General features: G+C 40.0%; 1 protein-coding gene across 1 annotated transcript; it reads left to right on the top strand.

Annotated features, from left to right (window-relative positions):
* The first annotated feature begins 285 nt into the window (after nucleotides 1-285).
* Nucleotides 286-11357, top strand: LOC109486824 (arachidonate 15-lipoxygenase B-like). Its single transcript, XM_019790763.1, has 17 exons — nucleotides 286-463; nucleotides 1465-1634; nucleotides 2659-2795; nucleotides 3093-3137; nucleotides 3334-3471; nucleotides 3613-3710; nucleotides 4130-4271; nucleotides 4396-4494; nucleotides 5109-5205; nucleotides 5492-5609; nucleotides 7584-7676; nucleotides 8258-8318; nucleotides 8860-8974; nucleotides 9693-9766; nucleotides 10020-10193; nucleotides 10850-11013; nucleotides 11183-11357. Exons 1-17 carry the CDS (start codon nucleotides 306-308, stop codon nucleotides 11298-11300), a joined length of 2001 nt encoding a protein of 666 aa, XP_019646322.1. The 5' UTR covers nucleotides 286-305; the 3' UTR covers nucleotides 11301-11357.
* The last annotated feature ends 2080 nt before the right edge of the window (nucleotides 11358-13437 follow it).

Here is a 13437-nt window from a genome sequence, read left to right as displayed (position 1 = left end):
TTATGGTTTGACCCTGATAATAATTGTTTACTAGTATATTGTAGGAGCAAATTAGTAATTCGCAAGCTTTATTGTTGTTATCTTTTAATTTTAGTAATAATTAGTTATGTGAACTCTGACCTCAATTCTTAATTTTTAACTTGTAATTGTATATAATCTGTCCTTTTGTGTATATATCTGTTTTATGTATGTATGTTTGAGCCCTGGAAGATTAGCCCCTCATGGGGCTAAAGGGTATCTTAATAAACCAATAAACCCGTAACATTTTGTTCTAGGCAATGGCTGGAAAGCTGCAGGGGGGACCGATGGACATTCTCGTCAAAACAAAGACGGGAAACTACCTTGGAGCAGGGACCAACGGGAAAGTGTACATCAACCTTGTTGACTCCGGGGGGAGGGAATCTGGCGACCTGAAACTGGACGTGTGGTGGAAAGATGATCACGAAAAGGGGACAGAGGGCGAGTAAGTAGCAAAATGTCTCGTTATTACAAGGGAAGTACACAACAACTTGACATATTCTACGTTTCTCTTCGGAAACGTTAGCACATTTTGCGTATAAGATATTATAAAGACAATGTATTTAAAATGCAGTATCACTGTTTTGTATTTTTTTTTATTCACATTGTATATTTATTTGTCGGCATGGTGGCCTTGAAAATGTGTACTTAGGTCCACCTGTTTCACCACGCCTTCCATGTGTATGTGGTGAATTGTAATAAATAAATAAAATATTTTTACGCAAAATGTGGAAAGGAGATATGGCGATCATTCTTAAGCTTAGACCAACACCTTTGCCACTTTTAGAAATTCCACTTCAGGCTACTAGCATTCTGTGTCAGTTCCTAACTTATCAACATGTTAACAATGATATTATATCTATCCTTTATATGATCTGTCTATATCTAATCATATTTTTTTCTGTTTGGACGTTCCACTTTAAGAGAAGAGAAATCTTTCTTGCTTTTTGTCCTTGTTGTTTATCTGTTTACCACACCAATGATTTGAAAACTTAACAATTTGTTGTTTTGTTTTTTGGTTTATTTAGCAGATGTACATTACTGAGTATATCAATATACTTCACTAGTCTTCCTGGAGTATTGAAATGACATTGCTAACCTATAAACATGTACTTTAACATTACCTTCACTCGCAATAACGCTTTTTTCCTATCATGTGCTAACGTACACAATAGCCTGGGGTTGTAACACTCTAGTCTCCACCAGACTTCTTTTGCAGGCTGAATAAATCGTAGAAATCGGCCTAAAAGGGTATTAATTGGCGAGAGAAGGTAGCCGGCCATAGACGATCAAATTGGCTTGCAGTGGTATACAGCAATTCTAGCCATATGCAGTAGTCCTGGTATCTCCAAGGTAAGTCTGAGTGAGTTGCATGGTTTTAAAGTTGTACATAGAGGGTAACAATGTGGAGCCTCTAAGAACATCATTGTTGAAAATTGATTGCAGGTACACGTTGAAATGTGTTGACATGACGCCCCCAATTCATGAGCTGAAGCTATCACTGGACAACTGCATCCCGGGTGACAGTTGGTTCTGCAGCTCCCTCTCCGTTCAGTTTGAACCAGAGGCCAACGGGACGACGTACTACTTCCCTGTGGATCGCTGGCTTGAAGCAGGTCAGTACTAGTGTCAAACCAGATAAAGATACAAACATTGCACGATAAGGCCATGTTGATTTGATTATATGGATGATATCCGCGCGAATTAAGCTTCGGCATTTAGTTTAAGTTTCCAAAAAATACTGTACCAACCATACTGTAAATCGTACAATACAGTTGCAAAATGAGCAAATATATGCCGGTACCGTAAGTTGCAAAAAAGATTGGAAAACGATACCAATGTCACAGAATGCCAAAATCAAACAAAAAAAACGAAAATGTAAAGAAATGAATTTGAAGAGTAGATTATTTGCCATACCATACTCTGTGTCATTGTTCAACCTTCCTGACCACGTAGATTTCATAATGAAAGCAACTTTTTTTCTTCTTTTCTTCTTTTCTTCGCATCGCATCGGTTTGCGGTTCCCAGAGGATGCCATCCATATAATCAAATCAACATTGCCTAAATTACGCGCCACACCTTTCGAAAAATAGTCGTGGCGTGCTATATAACCTCTGACAGGCTTCTGGAAGCGACTGGAAAGAGTAATTGACCAAATAGACAGGTAATATTTGCCAGGGGAGTTTACCCGCTAATGGAATATAAGAGAACAACAAACTGCTCTCTCACAGTTGAAACGGTCGATGCCATTTTGCTGAATGGTCAATGTCATATCCGAGCGTCCAAGAACGACTAAAAAGTAATATATACTATAAAAAGCAATGTTCTAATTGCAAACATAAGGGAGGTTCATGGAGAATTGTAAATATTAGTGAAAAAAAAAGCACAAGCTCGGATTCGAACCCGGGTCCAAAAGTGTAACTCCAAAACTCTAACCTATACCCTAACCTCTACGCCACGAAACATCACGGTGTGGATGGGCCGTGCTGTTACACTTAGCCCTTCTGCGATATGGCATGGACCGTTTCAAATGGCATCGCCCGTTTACGAGACGGAAAATAGCGTCGAGGTCGAGATCCTACACATCAGACTGCACATGTTGCTGTTTTTTTGCTAACACTGTCCGATTTGTGCTTACAGGTACCTCTGTGTGGCTGGTTCCAGGCGGCTGTGTCCTCCCTCAGCACGAGAAGCGGACCCATCAGAGGCAGACTGAGCTCAAAGTGATGCGGGAGCGCTACGACTCCTTCAACCCCGTGGAAGGTCTTCTGCCAATGGTATCGATATGGTTGTCATGTCATGTATTTATGTACGAGTATATGTATTTATCTTTTTTTTTTTATTTGTACTAGCTTGCTGTTTTCCAGATAACAGTAAACAGCTATATGACATAGGATATCCCACCATAATGTAGAGATCGTAAATAAGACGTATGGAATTCTTTAAAGGTTACCTGTTTGGTATCATGCAATTATTTTCAACCATGTCTTTCCGAGGTGATTGTAATTCTTGTTCAGTACACGGTTTAGTCGTTTCTTTGTAAGATTTACACACATCTTCTATCTTTTTGACAGCTGAAGAAGCTACCTATTGAGGCGGCGTTTTCAGAAAAACAAACGGTACTTGTGTCTTGTCACTTCAACAATATTCACATTATCAATGAGGAATGCATTTCGTTTCGTTCACTTAGCAACACGAAACAACTTTGCTTTTGAATATAAATTTCCCACGTCCGACTGATTCTACTCCGATTGTTCCCATGCAGCTTATTCGTGCATGAATCCTTTTAATCTATTTCTAAAATCATATTTACAGCTCGCCCTGGCGGAGACGGCGGCTATACTTGGCATGTCAAACGTGGGCATACTCCTGGGAAGGTTCCTCAGTCAGGACGGCCGATGGGAATCTTTCGAGAGCATAAAGCAAATATTTCCACCGGGGAAAGTGCCGAAGGTGGGAGAAACTCCATGTCATCCGCTCATGCTTGGGTTTATCGAACAACGTACTTTTAATGGTGCTTTTAATCTGGTGTATCCCTGCTAGGTCTGATGCCATTTGCTTCCTAATGCCGCATTCTGACATGCATCAATTTAGGGGAAAGCTCATTGGAGGACCGAAGAGAATTTCGGTTGGCAGCGCCTGGCAGGAGTCAACCCTACATCCATCCGTCTGTGCACGGAGATTCCCAAGGGGTAAGTTGAACTGGGAAGGAAGAATGCAAAAAACAAATAGAAAAATAAGTGACTAATGATGATAGTCGTCACATTGCGTATCACATTGAAATATGTTGAGAGATCATAATTTCTATGGTAATTAGCAGCTTAGAAAGTCCTTAACACAATGAGAGATGTATACAATCGTTGTGGCAATTCTTCCTGACTATGAATGACTTCCCTACTGCTAATTGCTATAGGTAGAGCTGAAGTGGAGAGAATATGGTCCTGAACGTACCTTGCAGTTGAAAGTATTATTGGTATGAGGAATGTGCACGTAATGATTGCCGTTTGCAGGTTTAACATGCCATTGTGTGGAAAGAACCTTAACGTTGTTCTTTCCACCCAATGTGGCCATTGAATTATAAATCTGAAAACTCAATGATCTTCCTCATCAGGTTTGGAGTGACGCCTGAAATGGTTGAACCTTTCCTGCAAGGCCTGAAGCTGGAAGATGCCATCCAGAAGAAGCGGCTGTACTACGTGGATCACACCATCATGGCGGCCACCTCCATGGCTAACAGCACGAAGGCCAGGCCAGTGAGTAAAATATTATTTGGTATTTGTTTTGTTGTGTATATCGTTCCAAACTGGTAATTGTCCTCACGAATGCCGGCTTTACACCTGCAGTTGTTGACTGAATTCTGACATGTGTCTGGTATAGATGTGCGCTCCATTCGGCCTGTTCTTCGTCAATGACAAGAAGGACCTCGTACCGGTGGCCATCCAACTGTACCCTAACGAAGGGAAAGAACAACACCCGGTAAGTGTCCGTGTTATTTGTTTTCATTACCTTCAACAAGACCTATTATGACTTTGGTTGCTTTAGTTTGTGGTTGTTGTGTATGTGTGGCGGTATATGCGTGTTGCTTGACAGCATAACTCGATTAGGTATTGGTGGATGGATGGCGCTGTAATTTAGAATCTGCGAAGCCCGCTCGAAGATTTATATCATGTATTCAAATGCTTCTTCAAACTTGAATGGCGAACCCACTTCCCATGTTTGAACAATACACTAAAAGAAGTCCTCATGAAAGTACTTACCCATACTTCAATCTCAAACATTCTTCTGCACCAGGTAGCCACAAGGGTCTGCTTCCCAAATATAGAAAGAAAACAGGGGGACGACCAGGTCAAACTCCCGCCACAGCTGATGATAGTACACAAACCTCAACTTTGACCTACTTTTCCATGGTATCCATCCGCCTGGCCATATACAAGACCTAACCACTCACATCTCTCATTACGCCCACTAAACTGGTGAAATAAAGAAAACTTGAAGTAGGGAAGTTTAGACCCTACCTGTGCCTTCCAGCCCAATGTTAGCTCTAGGTTTGGAAATGTTGAATGTTGAGTTACACCATCATCCATTTGCAGGTGTTCCTGCCGAATGACCCGCCCAACACGTGGCTCCTGGCCAAGATGTGGTTCAACTGCGCTGATGCGAACTATCATGAGGCCGTGCCTCACCTTGGTACGTTTGCTTAGCTTGTTGGAAGCCGTGTTGTTACATAATTCTGTCTAATTTGTCAATGACACTGTATGTAAAAACGCTGTATGTAACACGCATATCAACTTTATTGCAGATGATTTGTTGAAGGTACAACGTATCGCATTTGATAGCAAACATACTAGAAAACTAATCTACCTTGCAAAAGATGTTGTATTAGACAAGAATTATCTCAGTCTTTGGAATCATTGGTGGAATTTGTAATTTCTGAGATGGCATTAGTAATCGTTTTTTTTTTCCTCCTTTACAGGTTTCACGCATCTTTTTGTGGAGGCCTGCAACCTGGCGGCCAAGCAGAACCTGTCCATCTCCCACCCGATGCATCGCGTCTTGGAGCCGCATTTCATCTACATGTTCGCCATCAACAAGTGAGTCCACGAAGTGCTTTCTTGTCGTGTAGCAGCAGCAGTAGTAGTAGTAGTAGTAGTAGTAGTAGTAGTAGTAGTAGTAGTAGTAGTAGTAGCAGTAGCAGTAGTAGTAGTAGTAGTAGTAGTAGTAGTAGTAGCAGCAGCAGCAGTAGTAGTAGTAGTAGTAGTAGTAGTAGCAGCAGCAGTAGTAGTAGTAGTAGTAGTAGTAGTAGCAGCAGCAGCAGCAGTAGTAGTAGTAGTAGTAGTAGTAGTAGTAGTAGTAGAAGTAGTAGTAGTAGTAAACCTTTATTTAACCACGAAAGCTTGTTCGGTACATACATATGACCGCTTTTCAACAAGGTCGAGGGTGGTGAGGGCGGGGTCACGAGTTACAAATCAAACCAAAAAGCCTGATATAATACAAAAAATAAATACTAAATGTAGTAGAGAAACCAGAATATTTACATAGAACAAGTAACATATTAAGTCGTATCACAAGGAGGGATACGGACCCTTCTTAGCAGCTTCATTGTAACTGTATTGGGCGTTATTGTTTCAAAGTTTGATTGCAAATAACTGGAGCACGGGTTTTTCATTATTTTGGTAGGCAGGGTCCACAGATTAAGATAAACATAATGAGATGCATATTATGCAAATCAGGATCTAATTTACATAAGAAATGGGGTAAATATATTCTGTAATGGGCTTGTGATGATAACATGTCCAAGAATCTGGGACACATCTGGCACTGGAATGCATAATGTAGGTTAACCTGCAACATGATCTGGCGCCTTGAAAACAAAAGCTGGTTTCTTTTAGTTGCGATTATACAATGATATTTGCATATTGATATAAAAGTATATTTGCATATTCATATTCACGGCGGTCTGTTACTACGGTATTCTTTCCCATTGCTGGGGGCGTTCGATAAAGTATCGGGTTACAAGACGCAATTTTGGGCTAACCGCAATACATTTGAAAATAAACAAACTAGTATCAAAGGGAAAATTTCGTTGAAATAAAATAAAATTATTGTCTTTACATGCATTCAATGGTGATTTTTTGCGCTAAATGGATGATTTTTTCGCATTTCGTTAAAAAAGTCGATAATTGTCGCGATTTCGCAACGCCATATTTTAGCCAATCCCCGAGCAAACCTGGCTACACATATTACGCAAGATCACTGATTTTTATATTTTTCGACGACTAGGAATAAGATGAAAAATCGTGCTTTTGGGATTTTTTAATTTCTGACTCTAAGTATAGTTTTTATCGACAAAGAGGTGACAAAATCGAATTTTTTGCCTTTTTTCGCACTCAATTACCCATAATTCAAAATCGAGGGCATTTTTCAAAAATCCCAAAAGCACGATTTTCGGGACAATCGTGACAGTCATTTTGAGCCGTAAATGGGGTATGTTTGACTCTCCATGTTTCCAGGTTTGAACGAGGTTTGCAGACATGTCATATCGCCCGAAAGTGTACATTGTGTTATTCATACAAGCGTAAAAAATCATTACAGTATTCAAGGTCACCCAAGGATACGACAGTAGTTTCGCTACATGTTACATACCCACCAAAAATTATAGCGGACATGTACTGTCCAGGAAACTGTCTGTATCTATAGAAAAGTGTTGATTTTTATCTGTTGCGCGGCACTCAGAGAGAAGGGCTTGTTTTGCCGCTTTATTGTAAATGACCGCAGGTGACCCCGAAATAGAACGCGGGTTCGATTCGAATTGCCCAGATCGAACACGATCGAACACAGTTCGGGTTCTATGAAATGTGGGGACTTTGCAGCCCAGATTTGACCACCGTGATTACCACATTAACAATATAAAACAACATATCTACACCTGACGAAAGCATCTGTTCCACGAACTCTAGTTTTCGTTTTGTTATTATAGTCTATCGGACCTGAAAAGGCTGTTATCTCTGATTGTCTTTACAAGGAAATGTTTCAATCTAACGATTTCCATTTTGCACTTCCCATAGTCTGGCCCTGCATACTTTGATGGCCAAGGGTGGCGGTTTGGATCAAACTACCCAGATTGGAGCACAGGGAAGCTTTGAGCTTGTCAGGAGAAGGTGAGGCAAAATATTTAGTTGATAAATATTGGTGATGATGAATTAATGATATGGCTAACCTTATGTCCGTTGTTTGCGAAGGTTTGCCTTTTTTATCTCCGGGGGAGGAGATATCCGTCCGGGGAATGGTTTTGTGGGAGATTTAGATTTTCATGTTCGCAGCTGTTTCTCGCGTTTGGGTGGACGGATTTTTTTGGGACTCGGTGTATGTTTTGCTATTGGACTGTAGATGATGCACGTTCTTTTGTTTCTATTGTATATGTGTTTTCGGGTGTGAAAATGGTGCCTTTTGGTGGCCACAGAACACCCCTTTGAGCGTGAAATGGTCGCGACCGTTGACCTTTGCGTGTTTAAGTTATTCTCGGTCTGGTCCACGTATATACGACGTATATGACCCCTCGCACCCCTGTGTCCGGTCTCGATAAATTCTTTGTTTAAAACCCTAGTCCTGCGGCGCGCAACAATTGTTGTTGTGCACAAAATTCAACACCATCAACTATACATAACAAACATATAAAAATATACAATAAAAAGCCCGAAGGTATAAAATCTCAGATTTTACTTGTTTTCTTCTGAAACAGGGTGAAGACTTGGCGTCTCGATACTGATGGTACTCTGCCAGAAGACCTCAAAAACCGTGGCGTAAGTATCGTTATACTTAAATCATTTGATAACTGCCTGTTGTTATATATTTCTTATCTTTGTTACATTCTGTACGCTTAATGTGTTCAAATTACATCGGACAAGGTTTTAGTAATCTGTTGAAAGATAGTTCATATTGGCCAGTTGCAGTGTAAGTTTCCTGCAGTGAGGAGAATATGATATATGCCCTTAGGCTAGCCAAGTCCATGCATAATATGACAGAAGTTTAATCATCAAACAAATTCGTGTGTCTTATGATACCAGTGTCTCCGGAATATCCGGGTACCATGAAACGTTTATTTCAAATTCCAACCAAAAGGCTAACCGATGGTAAATAACAAGATATGCACTATATAATGTAACACAATGACGATGACGGACATGGGCCTTACCTAATGCTATAATAATCAAAAAGTAAATTTGTAGTAGGATGAAACATTCTGTAGTGCGTGTCATTTTAGACGTCGGTAAACATGGATAAATTAGAACTTATGATTTTGGCTTCGTTTGTGTATTTGCATCAATTTTGTTTTTATGCTAGGTTGACAACGCAGACGATCTGCCCAAGTACTACTATCGTGACGATGCTCTTCCCATCTATGAGGTTATCAAGAACCATGTCACCAAAGTTGTTGGACACTTCTATAGTCCTGATGGTAGGTGGTTAGAATTGCGATGGCTCGAACTCATTTAAGAGTCATAGCCTACGAAAACCAGGAAGAAGTCGCAAGATGGGAGTTGGCCAAGTAAGCTCATATTTTGTATGTGTGATAGGTATAATAGGTGTGTGGAACTATGGACCTCCATATACTTAAAACTGTCCAGATATTTTTTGTTTGTTTTGTTTTTGGAGTTGGGGGTCCTTGAAAATTACTTTATGGCTGAATTATGAAAAATACTGAAACTGCGATAACTACCCTTATAGGTCTTATAAAGATATGAGCATGATTTTTTTTATATTTCCAGAGAGAATGTCTATATATTGATTCGGTTTGTGATCTCTTCTCTCCCTCCATCTTACTATATATAATGAAATGAAACATTATTGCATGTTCGTTCCCGGGGGGATAAATGCATGAATGTACAAAGTACAATGTACTAAAAAGGAATTACAACAATAATGATAAAGAAAGACTAACATCAGGTCTAAAGTATGAAATGCTAAAAAAACTATATACAGTGTTATCAATCTAAGTTCTAATGGCTTCTTCTCTCTTTTTGAAACATTTCGAAATATACTTACATGCTTCATTGATGACATCTACATTTGTACATGATATGGTATATTCAAAAGTGTCTTCCTTTGATAATGTTTTAAATTTTTTGTCGAGCTTAATAATGATATTATCTAACTTTTTTTCGTTTTAGAGGAAGGAAAGTCCACTAAATTGGACGAGGATGCGGAGATGCAGAGTTTTGCAAAAGCTCTTGTTGACAGTGGAATCCAGGTGGGTCATTGAATAATCTCGGTTATTCTAAAGTCGACGTCTTTGTGAATGTTGATGTTTTGATGTCATTTTAATGTCTTGTTTGACTTAAAGTATTTACTAACATTATGACATAAGAAACATGTCACGCAATACTTTCATGTCTCTTGGCAGAACACTAGCCAAGAGACCACAGGGAAAAGTTCGGGTCTAAAACGAATGGTGGTCATGTGAAATTTGACTGAAGTGAACAGCCGCTGTATCTTACACACAGGGGGTTCCTGGGAACGGAACTTTGTCCAACGTGGATGAGCTGATCCAGATCCTGACCTCCATCATCTTCACCGCCAGTGTGCAGCACGCAGCCGTCAACTTCATGCAGTGGGACCAGTACGCCTTCGTATCCAACATGCCGCTCGTGCTGGAGGGAGAACCTCCGAGAACCAAGGTTTGGCAACTTTTGCCTTTGTCAGAAGGGTATGAAATAAGTTTGCTTTAGTTTGGGAGACTGTGGATTTAGCGGCGTAACTCTTGAAGGCAAAGATCGAAGTTCATGATTTTTAGGAAGCAGGTTACCGTTGGAGAGATCAAGGTCAAGTTAACAAAATGGGCTCCGTGGGGGGTCCCCATATCACTGCAGTGGACCTTTTGTGTTTGTCGTTTGTTTGTTTGTTTGTTTGTTTGTTTGTTAGCAGTTTAAGTTCTGGAGGATCAATTGTCTGGATGTTTGTACGCTGAATAGGTCTGGGAGCATTAATGAAGTGGTGTAAGTTTGGACTGCCTTTTATATGAGTCAACGACCTTCTGGAAACGACTAGCTCGCGTGATCCTGAGCGACATCTGAAGAAGCTGTGGTTCAGGGTCCCAGGGATGATGGTATCAAATAACATTGCTATGGTAACCAAAATGGTGCGGGAACTGCCAGCCAGACTTCCCTTTGACGGCATAGGAAGTGGGTTGTAGGAATCTGAAGGTTAATGTCATTTGGACCAGCCAGAACCGTGTCTGAGCATGAATATGGATGAAGCACGGTCTTGGATAGAACAAAGACTAACAATTTTAATTGTTCTTAATGTTGTAAAATTGCAACTCTTCTGTTTTTAGGACATGCTGACGGAAGAAGACGTCCTGAACGCACTGCCTGGGAAGTTCCAAACTGTGATGATCAATTTGCTTACAGGAGTCCTGAGCGAGCGCGCAACGCAGCCTCTCGGGCAATTTGAGGTCAAGTACTTCCAAGGGGAAAAGGCGGAAAGAGTCATTGATACGTAAGTATAACTACTGTCCTTGCCTTAAGCTTGTTAATTCCCTACAATTAGCATATTATGTCGTCTCATATATCTGAAAGCTCTCTCAACGATATAGACGTAATATGGTATATTTTATGGTATCATGGTATGAATAATTTTAGAAGTCATTTTCTTCCCACCTGAATAGCTTCAACCAAGACCTGGTCAAAATCGCACTGGATATCGAGCACAAGAACTCTACTGAGCGTTCCCAGCCGTATGACTACCTGGATCCGCGGGAGATTCCCAACGCCATCAGCATCTAACTGCAGATTCCCAACACCATCAGCATCTAACTGGAGATTCCCAACGCCATGAGCATCTAACTGCTTAGTTCGCATCAGCAGTTTTCCATAAGGTGCAAAACGCCACGCGTGATATTCTGTTTTTTCTTGAATTGAAAACTTAAAGCGTTGTTGTCAGTTTTCTAATACACAAGCTACATGTTCCTTGAAGTATAACCAATCACATATAGAGCTCAGTAATGATGAAAGTTTGTAACATCAACCTAACGTTTGAAATGTTTCAAACAATACATCTATCTCTAATATATGGTGGAAGTAGATGTTGACTCCTATCAAGATTCATATCAAGAAGTTTCCACTAACAATTATACTTAGCTAGGTGCAGCGGGGAAGTATATAGGAATTAACCCTATTCGGAAGGGAAGAGGGTAGCTTCTGAGGCACGCGCTTTTACATGTATTACGTCGTATAACGTCGTGAAATAGAATACGAATGTTTAGTATGCAAATAACAACAGCCTGCAAAGCAGCATAATCTTTAGTTATAATGTTGAGTGAGAACAGTTAAGTTACAATATGTCCTTTTAAAGGACAAGAATAATTTGATTGACATCCTTGTATGCAAATAACAACAGCCTGCAAAGCAGCATAATCTTTAGTTATAATGTTGAGTGAGAACAGTTAAGTAACAATATGTCCTTTTAAAGGACAAGAATAATTTGATTGACATCCTTGTATGCAAATGATAACAGCCTGCAAAGCAGCATAATCTTTAGTTATAATGTTGAGTGAGAACAGTTAAGTAACAATATGTCCTTTTAAAGACCAAGAATAATTTGATTGACATCCTTGTATGCAAATAATAACAGCCTGCAAAGCAGCGTAATCTTTAGTTATAATGTTGATAACAGTTAAGTAACAATATGTCCTTTTAAAGGGCAAGAATGATTTGATTGATAACATTGTTTACAAATAGAAACAGTCTGAAAAGAAGAATAATCTTTAGATGTAATTTTGCGAATATTACGTAAAGATATGTCCACTAAAAGACAGGAATGATAGTCTTAAATGCAAATAGACACGGATGTATAACGATAAAGCACCGACATTATCAAACCACTTGGGATGAATATAGCAATGTAATTGTCATCAACCGGAACATAGTTTTGTCTTTGTACGGAAGTATTGTTTTGAGTGCCTTAGTTGTGGGAATTTTTGTGCATAGGTAAGATTACAGCGCGTGGATTGTGGAAAATCCGATAGCCAGAATAACAGTGGATCAAAATTCAAAATGCCAGACAAAGGAAATGTGGCGACCTAGAAGGTGACAACAACGTGAAATACATAATACTACCTAACAATCTGAAGTCAGCAATTTCTTGTGACGACGTGTTTGACTGATGTACGAATGATGATTCTAAGGTACATGTACTACAATAACGACTTCTGTATGCTCTCTCTTCAAGCCATTTTTCAGGCATAGATGTAGAGTGGGAAAACAAATACCCCCAGACGTTTTTTTTTTTATTTCTTAAGAGGCCTTTATTATTTTATTTTCATCTTTAGAGAAAATCCGTGCATTTTGGGTAGTGGGGACCCTGCATTACACCCAAATTATCTGACATTTTTGATACGGGGTACGGGGGATGTGGTAAAGCCATTTGCTGCATTTGCTCCAAGGCAAATACTGGCCTTTCTAGTTGTCCTTGCTGTTCGTAGACAACCCAATGGAATTTTGATGAGAGCTGATGTTTTAAATTTGTTTATACAACGATATCTCATAAGTTATTTTTTTATTCCAACATGTAATCACCAGACGTGGTGGGGACACACTCACGTACACTCATTTACACCTGAGCTAAGTGAGGAAAGTCGTGTAAAGTGCCTTTCCCAAGGGCACAAGATCGGTGGCATGTCAGGACCCGAACCCGGGACTCTTAGTTCCGAGTCGCGCACTCTGCCGCTACGCCACACGACCCCACACGTTAAGTTATAGTCTTGTGACACCGACGAAAAGTTGTCGCCACATTTCTTTTCAGACTTTTGTATCACTGCGGTTTGATACTTACAATGTACCTTATGTTACGCATGATAATGATTGATGTTCGCTCAGGGCGTGAAGCAATGGAGGCCGAAGACCTTATCGTTATTGAGTAATG

This window comes from Branchiostoma belcheri, unplaced genomic scaffold (assembly GCF_001625305.1).
Source record: "Branchiostoma belcheri isolate BF01 breed outbred unplaced genomic scaffold, Haploidv18h27 scaffold1, whole genome shotgun sequence".
NCBI lineage: Eukaryota > Metazoa > Chordata > Leptocardii > Amphioxiformes > Branchiostomatidae > Branchiostoma > Branchiostoma belcheri.
This window is presented reverse-complemented; position numbering and strand designations above follow the sequence as displayed.

What these genes read in the sequence shown, in the direction of transcription:
- LOC109486824 (XM_019790763.1), top strand. Translation starts at nt 306, where the DNA reads ATGGACATTCTCGTCAAAACAAAGACGGGAAACTACCTTGGAGCAGGG. An exon ending in CACCGGGGAAAGTGCCGAAG is followed by an intron (nt 3,472 to 3,612) that starts GTGGGAGAAACT and finishes GCATCAATTTAG; the next exon opens with GGGAAAGCTCATTGGAGGAC. An exon ending in AAGGGAAAGAACAACACCCG is followed by an intron (nt 4,495 to 5,108) that starts GTAAGTGTCCGT and finishes ATCCATTTGCAG; the next exon opens with GTGTTCCTGCCGAATGACCC.